Source organism: Taeniopygia guttata, chromosome 7, assembly GCF_048771995.1.
Source record: "Taeniopygia guttata chromosome 7, bTaeGut7.mat, whole genome shotgun sequence".
Lineage (NCBI taxonomy): Eukaryota > Metazoa > Chordata > Aves > Passeriformes > Estrildidae > Taeniopygia > Taeniopygia guttata.
This window is the reverse complement of record NC_133032.1, coordinates 14,569,892-14,586,265: the sequence shown is the minus strand read 5'-3', so window position 1 is coordinate 14,586,265 and position 16,374 is coordinate 14,569,892. Positions and strand designations below refer to the sequence as shown.

Genomic DNA, 16,374 nt, shown 5'->3' with positions numbered 1-16,374 from the left:
TGGCTAGTGTGACATTGTTATTCATTTTAACACACCATAAAATATGTTAAAGGTAATACCAGAATAATAACAGCTCATTAATAGTTTACAAATGAACAGAACCCTCCACCAATATCTAGGCATTTCCTCCCCTCTGCTAGGGAAGGGTGTTACAGCAGACAGTTACCTTCCCCAGTGGAAGTCCGAGGCGCTCAGGTGAGCACACCTGGGCAGAGGCTGCTTTGCTATTTGTGTCCTGATCTGCATCAGCCTCCCCTGGCATGCAGCCCTGTGCACGGTCAGAGACAGCAGCTCTAGGACAGAAGAGCAAATAGCACCTGTTGGGTAGCCACAGAAAATAGCAAAAGCAGAACAGTGTTGTCCTTTCCCTTCAGGAAATTCTGTCTTGGGAACTGTTACAGAGCTCTGAAGGGAATGAAATCTGCACTTCCAGTTGAACAGGACAACAACCACCCTCACTTTGTTGACAGATACCTCTGATAAAAACAAAGCATGTGTTGTGTGACTACACTTCAAGGTCTTCCTTGGTACCCTTTGGTAAAACTGACTCTGCAATAGTGTAAATGAAATCCACATACAAGTTTATACCAGGCTTTTACATGACCCTAGAATAGGACCCCCGACAGCATCTCACTGGTGAAGCAGAAATGCTTTTTCTAAGAAATCCTCTGTCACCACCACCCGAAGTCAAATACTATACATAAATTGGCATATTTAATAAAATGCCATTGAAATAAATCCTAGTTAGAATAGTGCTAACTGACATGCCCAATTCCTGAACCAAAGTACTCATCATCAGTCACTGGGTAACTACCTGGCACAAAAAATGGCATTTCTATTAGAGCCATGTATTCGTCACTTCCATATTGAGTAAACACTGGAGTTCAAACTGCATTTCCATCATAGAGTTCAATGCAATATAGCTGCTAGTGTGTTATGAATTCAGCCTTGATGCAAAGTTTTACTAGTAGCAGTACAGTCTTTTGTTCAGCGAGATTCTCATTTCATGAACAAACATCCTATTGACTTTTCTGTGATATTTAGGTAATTTAGGTCTGCCAAGTCAGGTCTTCTATATATGTTTTAATGACCTAATTAAAAGAACTATTGTCATACCACTATATAATGTAGCAAGAAGAGGGGGCAGACTGTTTCCCTTTTAAGCTAACAGGCACAGAAATCTGTAGGTAATAGCTTTTAGTTCAGCTCTGAATTTCCTCATAACAAGAAATAACTGGGTTATATGAATGCCCCAAATGATGAAGGAGTTATGTATTTTAAAGGAACAAAGAACATATGCATCTGGCATGCCTTCCTGTGTATGAATTCTGTGGATCAGAAAAGAAAAACAAAAAAAAAAAAGTTTGGCAAATTTTACACTCAGAGAAAATAAATAATATACAAGCTTTCTAGCAATGCTTAAACAATCCTTATAAAACAGAACATACCATTTTATTTCAAATTTTCTTTAGAACCTTAAAATTAATGTCAACTTATAATATTACCTGTATTGCCAACTTAAATTTCTCACCCAAACTCACACAGTTTTCACTTTGTTATCTCTCATTATTTCCAGAACAAATATAGTGCAAAAAAAATGAGCAAGGTGTTTCTGGCAGTAAACAACTGTACAGATACTATCCTGATGAAGCCCCAGGCTACAGTTTTTGTGGAAAAGGAAAGTATAAATCTTTGCAACACCATATTCTAGAGAAAGCTGTTAAATACGCTGAAGCTACCTAAACCCTGAAAACTGGATTCACTGAAATTCAGGGAAGTCCTGGCTTTTCATTCTTAAGCAAGAGGGGAAGAAACTTAAGACTGACTGAATTTAACTGAGGTGATCACTTTTAGTTAGTCCAGCAGGCTTTAAATAAGGACATTAATGTTAAACCCACTTGGCAATCAACTACTTTTACTTCTGAAAAAATATTTTATTTCTATCTGCATATTTCTATATTAGCCCACCTTTTATGCATTTGTTAACAATTAACATGGTCATTTCATTCTTACGGTTATGTTTATTTTAATTGTTCTTTGCATAAAAATTATTTAAGCAGAATAATTCTAATGTTTGCAGAATAACTCCTGCGAGCTATAGTTGGTGTTGTTCTCTAAAGGTGTGCAAGGTTATTACAATATTTCATTAGCACAAAGCTATACATCTTCAGATAGAAGCAGTATTAACTTGTAATGTTTCTTGTTACCGTGCTACGAACCTTTGCTTGTAAAGCAATTTAATCACTTCCATATTGGTTATACATGATATATTAGTGCTGTGCTTCACAGGGAACACCTCCTGCATTTTCATTACAATATAACTGTATTACTTACAGAGTCAGAAATTCTATTTGTCTTTAACCATGTCACTGCATCTCATTGAAAAATTTCTATCCTAAGTTTTACTAGTTAAAGAAAGGAACAGTCTTTCAGTTTTAAATCCTCAATTCAACCAATCTGGGTTTCATTATTTTCTACACTTGACATGTCCATGGCTTTTTTAGTTATCTTTCATATTACCACCTATTAGAACTGCTAAAATACTATAAGTCTTTGTCTTCTGAAACAAAAAACAATTCAAAAATTTTAATATCCCATGAGATAAGCTGGTACTTATATATCTAACACTAACATTCTTATCTAGCTACTGTATAGCAAAATAAAATAAGATTACAACAATCTTTATGGTTTTACATATGAAAGACGTGGTCATCATCTTCAAAAGATCAACATTTTATTTTTCAACTATGACAATATATGAAAGTCAAATGGCTTTATTTGCCTCTATTAAACAGTCTATCAGATAACAGAGATACTGTTATTAGTACCATGCCCTTCTTGACAAATCAGGTAAAAATGTCATCCAGTGAGTTATGAAATCCTGACACATAAGAACAACACGTACAAAATGGAAGCAATTACAGATTTCTGAGGTAGTACACAAGACAACATAACAGATTAACAATGTAATGCATAAATACATACACAGCTTATTTTGATTATTTTTGAACTGAGATACGTTGAAGCTAAACTTCTGATCAGTATTTTTATCATCACTTTGGAACTGCTGGGCCACAGTCTTGAGCGTGTGACATCCTACAAGAGGAGTAAGCTGCCACAAAACCAGTTCACAGCCACTTGAGTCTGGAGTGTGCTCACACAACTGTGGTGCCACTGGCAAAGGCTCAGCCAGGGGACCAAGCTGTAGTGTCTTTGAACTTCACCCACCCAGGCAAGTACAAGTGCCACCAGGTACCCATGCATGTCCTTGCACCTAAAAATCCTTCCCGACTGGGCAGATCTCATCCCGCACTCCAGCTGCTCTCTAGTGCCTGGGACCAACTACTTCTGGCCATGCCACGTGCACAATGGGACTGAAGCAGATCCACCACATGCAGCCAGGGCTGCTCCTTTGGTTATCTCTGGCCAGAGCAAATCTGCTCTGGTGTTCACTGCAGCAGGGAATCCAGGAGCCAAACCTGACACCACGTGTGTGCTGCACTGTGTGCAATCTTCTGAATCTTCAGATAACTCAGTCTCAAAGACTGTTTCTTTACTAAAAGCATTTGTACTATAACTGATACCAAAACTGATTTCTGGTATTAATCATCGTACTTTTTATTCAGAGGTTGTTTCAACGTACAAGATGGTAATTGCTTTGTTCTACATGACACACATGCTTTGTGTAAAACACTTTCTAAAATGTAAAATCAGGTAGTATTTTTAATAGAGCTGCTTGAAGTCACGTTGTTAAAACCATGACTAAAATTACTTTCAAACAACTGCATGTTGTGTAAGTGGAACCGTGGCGCAATAACAAAAAATTAATAGTTTGAAAGATGGGAAAAACACCTTAATTTTAAAAAGTTTGGGTAGATCTATAAAACTTGGAAAAACACACACAGAACCTTTACTGGTATCTTGATAGAAAGAACTGCATTAACAGTAATTCTAAATAGTTCCAAAATATCAGGTCACATGCAGTCAAAACCACCTGAGCCCAAAAAGTCTTAGGCAAAAATTACACCAGGTCTGAGTCTTTTTTTCACTGACACCTGTACAAAATGCATAGGAGTTGCTCAGATACAAGTGACTTGTTTGCTCATGCCAGAAGTGTCTCTACAAAGCAATCACCTCAAACTCATCTCTAGCAGCAAAAGGAAAGTATGTGGTAACTTGGCTGAGTGACTGCTTAGAAAACAGGGACATAGTTTACAAAACACAGGATTGATTAGTACTTGAAGGTTGCTTACTTTTATGGGTTATAACAACATTTTCCTTTCTTACCGTTTTCAAATTATGAAGGAGATTATTTCCAGGTGACTTCAGCTGGGATACATTACCTGATGTATGACTTCCCCAGACTTTGGGGTTAATATAGTAATACATAATTTTAAATGATTTAGATCTGGCCAAGGTTCAACCTCCTGTGCCTTGGTGCCTGCCTCTGAGCAGACCTGTGATCCCACAACAGCCAGCCAGAGTGATCTGCAATAACCCAGCCAGCAACAGCCAGAGTCAAAAGCCACTGATGAAATGCAACAGCAGGCAGAGGCTCAGGGAAGTTTTCCATTTCCAGGTGGGATGTCTTTGTTCTGATAAGTCCTTGCAGGGCAAACAAAACCTAACAGAAACCTACTGTGAGTGACTGGTTGTTGAATGATGCACCACTTCTGCTGCATCATCCACATTCATTTACTCATTTTACTATGACCTGATGCATAGCCTGATACCCAGTACAAGTGTAACACCTTCAGAGGAAAGCCTATTACTTTTGACTCAGTTATTTTCTGTGAATTTTTACTGAGCTGTTTTGCAGTGTCATTTTATGTTTTACGTTCTTAAAAGAATTAATTAATTTTGTTTCAGAAAACTGAAACGAAAAAAAGCCTGCAAGCCAGCTGATGCTATGCATGACTTTCCTCCCAAAACCTGCAGGTGAGCTTTTCTGCTTTTACCACTAAATTCTCTTGCTACCTAATTTTGTCATGATTGTTCATAAGATTAAAGCTCTCATTGTGTCAGATGATAAAGAGCAATTTTAGAATTTGATCTGCAGTACCAAAATCAGTTTGCAGGAGACTTCAGCTGGTATCAATACCAAATCTTAAAGACAAAGAATAACTGTTTCTTCTCTGCAAATAAAAAAAAAAAAATCAATTCACAGTAAACATCTTATTTTGGTACTTCTCAACACAATTGAGTCTGTTTATATTTGGCATCAGTAGCAATGACAGAAGTATTTATTTAATTTCCCTACTGAAAATGAAATTAATAAACAGTACAGAACTTCTACAAATTAGTTCTTAGTTTTAGTAGTATTTTGTTTGATTCCTCTATGTTCATGCATGCATGAGCAAAAAGAAAAAAAAAAAAGAATTTTTATTTTCTCCTGAGAAATATTCAGAATGAGATACCCATAAAATAGTATTCAGTATTTCCTCCTCACTTGTAATTAGGATATAATGTGTTGAATTCTACTACCACTGACTTCCAATTTCATGAACTAGATAGAATACATGGATAAAAGAACTTTTTTCCCAGTAGCAGTATATCTTCCATGTGAAATGTTTAATATGATCCAACTTACAGAATCAGTACCGGACTGGATGCTCAAATCTATTCCAGACTTTTCTGGCTCAATTCAATGCCTGATTAGTCAATGGCAATGTTTGACTTTGTACAGGAATCTGAAATTTGCCCATGAAAATTCACTGGCAAGGAGGCCAGTCTCTTCAGGGTTTACAAAAACTTTTTTCAGCTTAGCTGCAACACAGCAAAATATTTGTGTAAAAGTACTTCAGAGCAGAAGAAGTAATGTGCTCCTTAACAAACTGATTGGGTAGAGATGAATCCCAAACAAGCAAATGAGAGGCATCAGACTCAACATGACTTAGTTGCCACTAATTTGGTGAGAAACTTTGATTTGAACTTTAATTCTTGTGATGAAAACCTCATATATATGAATCTTTTAGCCAACTTTTAGCAGTGCTTCATTACTGCCTGGCTTTTTAAAAGTAAATACAGTATAAACTACATAAACAGAATTTGGTTTATGATTTTTTATGCTAAGGTGCATTTTCTGTGGCCTTTTAACAAGAAACCAGCATACTCAAAAGCTTGGCAAAAAGAAAAACCAGTGGCTTTACTACAATGTCTGAAATCCAAGTAAAATGTATTATTTTTCTACATGGAAAAATCTTGCAAATGCTGAAAGCTTTAGGAAAACATTAATATAATAGATTTTTATAGTACAATGCACTGTACCAGTGCCACTCTTTTTAGCTGCTTGACAGACCTTATGAAAAAGTATACATATGAAAGAAATTAACTTGTTATTTTTTGGATGCCCATAACCATGTGGCTTCATTTACATGTACCATTGTACCTACATCTGAGTATTTTTTCTGTGGAAGACTGTAGTAAAATTTGGTTGATGATTCTGAAGTATCTTATAAAAAATGTTAGATGAATGCACACATCTTAACACAAGAAGATATTGTCACAATTGAACAATGGAACACAAGTTCCACTTTTTACAATGATAGTCTGTTTAAGGCAGATAAGCAGCACATTTGGCACTGCTCTATCACTGCTGCCAAATGTATTCAGCACAGATTCAGCAATTATCACCACTGTGGTCTGTAAGTACTGGGGGAAAAGACTGTGCAGGCTGACAGTGTTCATGTCCATCCATGACATCCTTGCAGGCTACCATGAGCTCACTCAACTAATTTTGAGCTGCATCAGCCAACAGAAGCTGTTCTGACTTTGCAGCTACTTGTACACATGGACATGCTTGACATGAAGTAGCACTGGTGGGTTTCAAGCACACCATGTAAATGGAATTCACCAAAACCTTTTTCTTTGGCAAACTGCCTTCTTTTGGTTGCTACAGATTCCAAAAAACAGCTCCCATTTTATAGATCAGGAACAAAACTTTAAACCACCCATGACAAAAATCAGGTAGTAGAACTACATTTGTTATGTACTTGAATACATGCTAATTTGAAAAAGCTGTTCTGATGAACTGTATTACAGAGCAAAACAAAATGAAAGAAGAATCCTGTTGCTGCAGTCAACTACAGTTGGTAACAGTCTTTTAGACAACCAGATTTACACAGCACATGACCTCATAAATTGGTAGTAGAGCAGCTGGGGCCTCTCTTCAAAGGAAGTAAAATGCAATTCTTTAAGCTAAATATTTAAATTAACAAAGCAATAGGCTGCCTACTAAAATAGTCCTGTACTTCTGCCAAGTACTCGAACAACAATAAATCAAGAAACAGAACAGCACTTCAGACTGGGGTTTGACAAGCACATATTATTAACTGCTGCTGTTCAACCATCTTGCTCTCCTCTTGCATTTACCTTCATAGTTCTATGTCCTCCCTTGCACAGCCTTCATAAGGTCCTCTGTGAAGCAGATTCAAGCTGAAAGTGGGTTTCTGTTTTGTTTTGGTTTTTTAAGTCAGTGGCCAGTCTTCTGCCAGACTTATATGCTGAAGTAGTTCTGCAAAGGGTTAGGAAGGATGGTGTTACTGACTGGGAGAAGGGGAAACAGGATCATCACAGACAGGCTGCTGGAGTTACTTGCCCTGCTGTATTTATTACTACATAACACTAGGTAGTAACACAGCACACTAATAATACATTTCTGATATTTCTTTAAACCTCACTCTCAATGCTGTTGGCAATGCAGCAGCTTTTCTAGGTGACATGCTTTGAGTATCGAATGACTAGCCTGCCTTTGAACAAGGAACATGAAGAGATCCTTTCTATATGGCGGGCTTCCAGCCTAACCTCTAATACAACTGGGAGGGAGGAGAAGAAAAGCTTTAGTTATTATTTTCATCTTACTATGAAATGTAGTTCATAAATGAAAGGTGATTAATTAGATAGCATTGGAGTTTAGCCTGTTGTGTATTGAATCCATAGAGAGGCTAGGAAAGCATTAAAGGTATTTGAGTAAATAGAGCTTTGCACTCCAATATTTTTAAAAGCTTCTTTGGTTTTAATTAAAAATCATTTTAACAGCAATCAGCATGGATCAAATACCATATACCACCATTCTCACTTCCCCTTTCATTGCAGTTGGGATAAGTGCTAGGAATGGTACTTTTCAGTTTTCTTTCTGTTTTATGTGGCAAAGAGCTCCAGAAGCACTGTGCTGGACTCAGAGTGGTCAAAAAGATGGCATATGAGTTTCAGTATAGATACATAGATACAGGCTAAAACATCTCATAGAAAATAATCTCAGTCACATACACACCATGCTGACAAATGACTGGAGAAAATTACTGACAGATCCTTACATATAGCAGCAAGAAAAACCCTAGCAAAATACTGGGTATCGTGAGGAAAGGCAATGAGAAGAAGACAGTGCACATTTATAAAACCTCAGTCCGTCCACATCTCAAGTATGTCTAGTCTCTGCATCTCAAGAATAGACTCTAGTCAGAGAACAAAATATCACAAGGATGGAGTGCCTGCCTTAGGAAAAGAGACTTGAGGGGCTCTTTAGTTAGAAAAGAAGGCCGAAGCAAGATATGATCAATCAAATAATGAAGATGGTAAATAAACTAATGTAAAGCTGCTTGCTAAATCCTTTAGTAATAGAACTAAGGGACCTTTTACAAAGCTAGCACAACATCAGTTTATAAAAGAATTAAGTGCTTCTTTACAAAGGGAGTGGTAAACTTCTGGAACTTGCTGCCACATGAGGCTGTGAAGATAGTAAAGCAACAAGTTTGAAAAAGACAGGTTCTTGGTCTGCAGGTCCACAAATGGGCTCTAAAACCACTGAGCAGATATATACCCACCATCTGTAATATGACAAACAAGTATGCAGGAAGAGTACAAGAGAACAGGTTCATAAAACAGCGAGGTTTGTGTGTAGTCCCTAACAGCATCCCTTAATTCACTGCTGGAGACTGAACCCTGAGTATGAAGGTGCACTGGTCTGACACAGCAGAGCTTTCCTGATGTTCTTCACTTCAGTTGCCTTCAGTATCTTCTACTGAGCTCTGAAAAATCCACAAAAGTTACACCCCTGCTTCTTAGCAGCTGTGGAAGATGGAGGTCAGATTTGAATAACAGCAGTCCTTCAGTATAAATTCCAAGACAACATCCTATGCTAAGCAATAAAACAGTACTGTATCTTTAAACAAAAATAAGGGTCAGAACCAAGAGGAAATATTTGCATTACTCCAAACAGTGTGACCCCAGAAAGCCACAGATGTTGTGCCACAGCAAGATCAGCTATTTCAGTGAAACTGTAGCCACCTGCTGAGGGACAAAAGAAACAAACATCAGCCTCTCTTAAGAGCTGAGCTGCAGAACTGCTCAAAGGGAAGCAAGGTTAGCCATGTAAGTCATTCACATTTTTACTAAAGTAAGTCTCAAAAGACAGTAAGAGTTAAAGCCTGCTGGTACTCAGATGGCAGTCTTAAAAATTTGAGTGCAAAAGTCAGTATCTATCGGGTGTTTTCTGCCTTCCTCTACTGTTTATACATGAAATAGGCATATTATAATTACAATACTTTGAGACTACTGATAATACAGAGCACTTGCAAAGGGAAAAGGTATAATGGCAACATTCCACAGAAATTAATAAATGTAGCTCAACAGTATTCTCACAAGATTTCAGTTATGTAGCATTTTCTTCGTTCACTGCACTCTTCACCATTACCTCCCTCACCAGTATTTGGTAACTTCTTCTAGTGCAAAAAATACATACTTGTGTATTTAATAAATATTTGTAGTGATGCTTTAAATTATACACTTATATATGCATTAAATTACACATTTTAATCCTTAAGGTAATATTAATGTAAGTTTTAATTAGTAACTATTACAGATATCTAGATTGTTCCCGCTATCTAGTTTGGGAGTTTGATTTGAGAGCTACAAAAATCAGAATGCAAGAGGGTTAAAAAGTGTCCACTCCCCACTACACATGCAATACCTGGCAATTTTAAATTTTAGGTAGTGATACAAGAAGAGGAGTGTCTCATAACCAAGATCTGTAATGTATTCATGATCACACCTTGATTCATCTCTGTATTAAAAGTAGGCTAAAAAAGGCCCAAGACCCTTGTAAATCCTTTCTTTCTCCTGGTGTGCTGGGGAAAGCTGATCTCTTCCACCAACACATCTGCAGTCTGTCAGCCAAAGAACAACCTGCCCATCTTTGCCTCTCTCCCTCTGCTGAAGAGCTGTTCTCAGCACTGGGAGCTGAATTCCTGTTTAAGTTCCTGTTTAATTCCTTTTCTAAGTTCCTTGAAAGGCATTCTCAGGAGACAGAGTGTTCAAGCAGAGCACTCCTGGTTACCATGCCCATGGCAGTGCTAGGCAGCAGCAGATACTATCACTGTGTGGAAACATCTGAGGCCTGTGGGCAAGCAACAAAGGGAACACTTGGATGCTGAGGCATTTTATACTTCTGTGTATCTGGAGTTCTGCAGAGCTGCCATACATCAGCATTTAGAGTTGCTGTGTTTGATGGAGACTCGGCTAACAGCTATGCAGCTCAAAAACAGCATTAGCTGTTCCAAACAGATCGGTGTACCATTTGTATAATCTAATGCAACTAGGAGATACATCATTCATTCATGTTTTCCCTGAGCTTCTGCAACCCTTCATTGGTTCAACTGAATGCACATATGTACTTATTTCTAAAATACACTTAGTTCTAAAAAGCATACCACTTGTTTTCCCTAGCTGTATCAAAAGAAATAATTTTCTTACTAGTCATGGCAAATTACATCAATATTATTTTATTATCCATCTTTATCTGTTTAACTAAATAAGCAACATGGTGGAAACCATGACAGAATTGACTGCTTCAGTTCCAGATTTCTTATTATGTGACATATGGCGAAACTATCCTATAAAAATTACTACTACAAAAGCAGCTTTGGAAAAATCAGGATATCTCAGAGTGTTGGGAGGCATACAGATGGACTAATTTTCTTTTATACAGAAGAAAATCATGAAAAGCAAGCTAAAAATTTCTGAAACTTCTGCATTCTCCTCTTTTAACTAGGTATAAGCATTATGCAATTATAATACTTATGAATTTTATAAATTTACAGCCGATTAATATTTTTAACAAGTAAATACTTAATACACTTATATTGACTTCAGTGGTGGAATGATTGCTGCTCCAAAAAATTTCATTACTTACTAACAGACAAAGATGAATAAACACTGAATTGAGCACCCTTCTGACATGACAGCATTGAAATATTTTGATGGTTTAGAAAAGGTTTCCTTAGAGCAGTGCATGGAAAAAGGGTATTTAAGACAAAGATCATTGGCATACATTCTCCTGTATACATGTTCTCTTGGGAACCGCCCCACTGAAATGACTGTCACAAATGAAGTCTACTCATGTGCTGAAGGTTCTACAGTTTACCCATTCACAAGCTAAATATTTAGATTAAAATTTGGTGTCACTCACAAAGCAGAGTGAGGGGAAAGCTTAGTGTTTTCAGCCTGTAATCTCTATAAAGATTTCACTGCTCTCTTCCACAAAACAACCACAAAAATTTGGGATTTTCTTTCCTAAAAAAGCACATGAGGAAAAAATGGGTGATGTTATGAGACAGATGAGCAAAACTGAGTGCATCTCAGACACTGCATCGTGGCTGTGTATGACATACTTGGATGAGGATTGTTCTCTACATTAATGTAAAATACTCTGATGACACTGAATCAGGTTCACTAAATGAGGTTTACTGAAAAAATGGTTTGGCAATATGACATTTGCTGAACCTGTACAATCTATCTAGAATTAGAGATGTACAATATCAGTTCTTGTACAATTTATATTCTGCCAAAAATGTTATTTAGTGAGTAGTTATGCAGGGAGGGAACAATATTTAACCTGTGCCAGCTCTAAATTCCACACCTCCAATTTTTTACACTTACTTGTGCCTTCCCCAAAGCTTTAAAAATGGGCTTTAGCTCCCCAAAGCAGAGCATGCATGTGCTGCAATGGTGTTTGCACTGCTTATTCACCCTTGCATCTATCATAATTTAAAACATTTCTGAAAACACGTTATGCATCACGTGATTGAACACGTCCTTATAACTAACTAATCAGAATACTCTATCAAGAATAAGTGAACAAGATCAATACACTCCTAGAAAGTGGAAAAGGAAACTTAAAGGTACAGAGGAACCAAAATATACCCCGAATCAAACTAAACACTATTTACATTTTCTGCACAGTGTGTAAATGTTTAAAAAACCCAAACCCAAGAGATGTAAAATAACCAACAGATAACAAGAACTAATTTCTCTTGGTCTGTTAATTGTGGATGCTATCCTGCTTCCTACCGAATCAATGTCAAAACTCCTCTGTATTTCCATGACTGGAAAATCAGGTTCTTCATCACGAAGTCTGGCAACATCTTGGCAGATTCCTTGAAATGTTACATAATCAAGATACTTAGTGTTTACAACATCTCTAAAGAACACCTGAATGCTGTTTTAATCTAAATTAACAAGATTTGACAACACTTCAAAACCTTCCAGTATTGTCTCTACCGCTAAAAGAACAATGGAAAGGAGTGCATAAGGATAAAGGATAAAGGTAAGGATTTCCTATTTCTAATTCCTCCGTCTCAATAGCCAGTGGCCATGTACCAGCCGCCACCGATACGCTGACTTTAAAATAACTTTTCTTTGCGGTAACTGTGTTAACAACTTTAAGACCCAGTCTGCGGCCACAGCAGCACCGCTGCCGCCTTCGGCTGCGAGACTCTCCTCGCCGGGCGTCCAGGAACACCTTCGAGTAAAATCCTCGCTCGAAGGGAAGTTCAGCCCGCCGCCCCAGGACAGCGCGGCCGCGCGGAGCGCCCCCAGCGCGGGCCCGGGGCACGGCCGCGCTGCCGCCACCGGGGCACGGCCGCGCCCGGGGCAGCGCCGCCGCCGGGACCCGCGACACCGCCTCCCCGGCCGCACCCCCGGCGGCCCCGCGGCCACAGCAGGGCCCCCGCTCGGCGGCCCTCCCGGGGCGGCGGGGCGGGGGGGCAGCGCCGCAGCCCCTAAGGAGGGCTGATGTCGCCCCCCGCCGCGGCACCCGCCGGCGCCACCGGCCGCCGCCAGCCGGGCGGGGGCAGACGAAGTTCCCACCGCACCGCCGGTCCCGCCCGGGGACCCCCGCGCCGAAGGGCACGGCGAGGGGCGGTAGGGGACCGCGCCCGCCCGCGACCCCTGCCCGCCGCGGCCCAGCGCCGCCGGCCGCCCCCGGCATCCCGGCATCCCAGCATCCCGCCTGCTCTCCGCTCCTCCCGTGCCGGCACCGCTCCCCGGCGCTGCCAGCGGCCCCTTCAGAACCGTACGCACGAGATGCGCACGACGACGGGCATTTCCCGCCGGACCTTACCGGCCGTGCTCGCCGCCCTCGGCCGCCCGGGCTGCCGCCGCTCCGCGCCGCGCTCCCGCAGCCGGGGCGCATCCCTGCTCCGCCCGCAGCCGCACCAGCCGGCAGAGCGCGCGCCGCGCGAGCGCGGGCACCGGCGGAGCTCGCCCTCGCCGACTGGCACCGCCGCCAGCCAATGGCCGCCCGCGCCGCGCCGAGGGGGCGGGACGGCGTGACGGGAACAGGCCAATGGGAGACACTCCGCGCGGCAGCGCCGCTTCCGGGCGGCGGGAGCCGCGCCGCGGCCGTGCCGCCCGTGTCCCCGCCGGATGAGGTGCTCGCTGTGCCCGCGGTCGCTGTCCCCGCCGGGCGGGGTGCTCGCTGTGCCCGCGGCCGGTGTCCCCGCCCGGCAGCGCCGCGGGCTCTCCGGGACGCGCTCCAGCCCCGGCGGAGGGTGCCGGTGCTGGTAACGCGCGCGGCTGGGCCAACCTTGCCCGGCCGCTCTGGGAAACGGGAGCGGGCTGGGGAGCGGCCGTGCAGCGGCCGGCTGGGAGCGTGTGCCTGCCCGCTCCCCGCGAGCGCAGCAATGTGGAGTTTCGCACCAGGGCGCTTTGTTCAAAATAAGAAACATTTAGTGGAAGATGTCTTTTTTCCAGGGGAATTCCACTGAGCTGAAACCGTGTCCGCCGGCAACATCCCTGCGGCTGCTGCCGGCGGCCGCCGACCTTGGCGCGGCCGCGGCGGGCACAGGACCGCGTCCTCGGCTGCTGCCCCGCTGCCGTGCTGTGCCGCGCCGGGCTGTGCCGTGCCGTGCCGGACCCTCCATCGCTACGGCTGCCACTGCGCTGCGGCGGCGAGTTCACAAGGGCTCAGAACTGGCAGTGCCCACCTGCCCGCACCTGTGTTTAAATTGGTTCAGCTGTAGCAGCGGGTTTTGCCAGCGGACCAGGTGCCTGTTTCTAACTTTTGTTTATGTGGTGCACCCATAGGTTTGCATTTTGTTGTTACTCTGTGTAGAACGAGGTGTTCTGGGCCCGAACCACAGTGATGTACTGTACAGGTGAACAGGTCTGCTAGGTACCACAGGCCCTGGAGAAGTGAAGACCGAAGATGAGCCGTAGAGGATTATTGGTATAAGGCACTAAGGGAAGGGGCATGGGCGTGGTACTGGAGGGCCGTGGTGGTAAATGGCTCGCCTACAGTCACTTAAAGAAATGCAAGTCTAGAGCTGGACAAAAGTGGGTTTGGAGGTTGCAAAGATACAGTACCTGATATATCTAAAAGATAACATACTAAATGCAGGTGCAGAATTAGAGCTGCAAACAAGTGAAGACAGTAAAGAATCTTTGCTTGCAAAGATAAAAATTATCTTAACGGGAAACCAGAGGAGGGGGAAGAAATAATAAACCTAAACATTGGACTTCTGGCCAAGGACTCCAAATGCTCACAAAGTCACTGTTATCACCCGTCTGCATTAGGGTGGAAGGACACTGATCAGGAGATCCAGGGGAAGAGGGAATGTAACAGCAGGAGAGGAGTACAACAACTTCAACTGCATTTTTACTACTCTTCTTCTAGAACTAATAACTAGACTCTTAAGATTTCAGTTATACTAAGAATAAATGTCTCTTCCCTCTTTTCTAGTGTCTAAAAAACAATGTGGAATGCTTGAAAACGTTTCAGAAATGTATTTTACTCCTAGGTTCCTTTCAGTGTTGATGGTCTTTACCCCCTGTTTTGGAACTTGCTTGTCAAGTAGAACCCCTTGTTTAGTTCCATGCTTTCTTTGCTGATTCGAAAAGGTGTGGAGATTTATTGATTCCTAGTGGCTTGCCATTGTATTTCATGCCTAATAAGAAAGGTTTCTAAAATCAAATAATCTATCAAGTTAATCTGGTTATAAGCAAATGTTTGTTAATTCCTTAATGAAATATTTTTAATATCAATATTAGATACAATTTATAGACCAAATTCCTTGTTTAGTTGTACCAGATGCAGGTACCCTCATCTGTGCTGAGTTCAGAACTGCTGGTACTGTTAAACAATGTGAAAGTCATGCCCTTTACCTCACACTTTTCAACAGTTTACTTTTTTTTTTCTTTTGGTGGCAATTGAGTTTGCAGTGTCCAGTCTGAAGACTCAATGCACTCATTTTCGTTTGGAATGAAATAAGAAGAAATGTTTTAAATGCTTATGTGCTTAGGCACTGTGCAACAGCTCAGTCAGAGATGTTTTCTTCTAGGAAATGGGTTTTATTGCTTATTATATACTTTATAAGCCTTAAGAAAGTACATTTTTAAAAGTAGCATTTTATACTTAAGAAAAGATATGAGGTTCTTTACTCTTTGTTAAAACAGGGTTTTTTTTAAACTTTTGGTAAGAGCCATATTGTTATCTTGAAAGAAACCCAAAACCCAACACACTTTATTTACTGTGGACAGTTTTACAGATATTACAGAACTGACTAGAGCATTGTACACTTATAGCTTTATAACTCCTGCAGAGAAGGAGGAAATATTAAAAATAATCTTTTTAAAGTAATTTCTTTCTAGTAAGCAGAACATACATGTGATTAGTTTTAATACTGTAAACTTATCCAAAAATACAAACAGACATTCAGATAATCATATCTGAATTTTATGTTCATATTAAAGAGTGGACTTTTAAGTTCTACTGCAGCTTTTTGCAATCATATGCACACCTCAGTGTGTAAGTTAGCTAAATCCTTATCAAGAAAGACAAAACTACATTTCAACTAAATATCCTGTTTATGAGACAAAACAACTCAGAGGAAGATGTTGTTATAGGTGTAGAAGCACCAAAAAATTAAAAGCAGAAAAGAGATGAGGAAAAAAAAGCAGTACACCTGAAATATACTGCTGAAATAAAGTGCTTTACAGTACAAATAATATATTCTAAAGTTTAGCAGTCCCCCCGATAAACTAGGGGCATTTTTTTTCCTATATCTCAGCCCACAAAACCGTAATTTAGCCTTCAGTCCC

The 16,374-nt window shown here is 41.0% G+C and overlaps 1 protein-coding gene across 8 annotated transcripts in view; it reads right to left on the bottom strand.

Annotated features, from left to right (window-relative positions):
• B3GALT1 (beta-1,3-galactosyltransferase 1) overlaps positions 1-14,393 on the bottom strand; it is a 181,328-nt gene extending 166,935 nt beyond the window's left edge. Inside the window, exons 1-3 of one of the 8 annotated variants that reach the window (XM_072932206.1) lie at positions 13,397-14,393; positions 7,372-7,513; positions 167-293 (exon numbers count right to left, since the gene is read on the bottom strand). In XM_072932206.1, the coding sequence (XP_072788307.1) occupies positions 7,467-7,513; positions 13,397-14,003 (654 nt within the window). In that variant the 5' untranslated portion in view covers positions 14,004-14,393 and the 3' untranslated portion in view covers positions 167-293; positions 7,372-7,466. The remainder of the gene's footprint in view (positions 1-166; positions 294-7,371; positions 7,514-13,396) is intronic. The other 7 variants (XM_072932205.1, XM_041717458.2, XM_072932200.1 and 4 more) reach the window with 7 other exon arrangements.
• Positions 14,394-16,374: the final 1,981 nt, after the last annotated feature.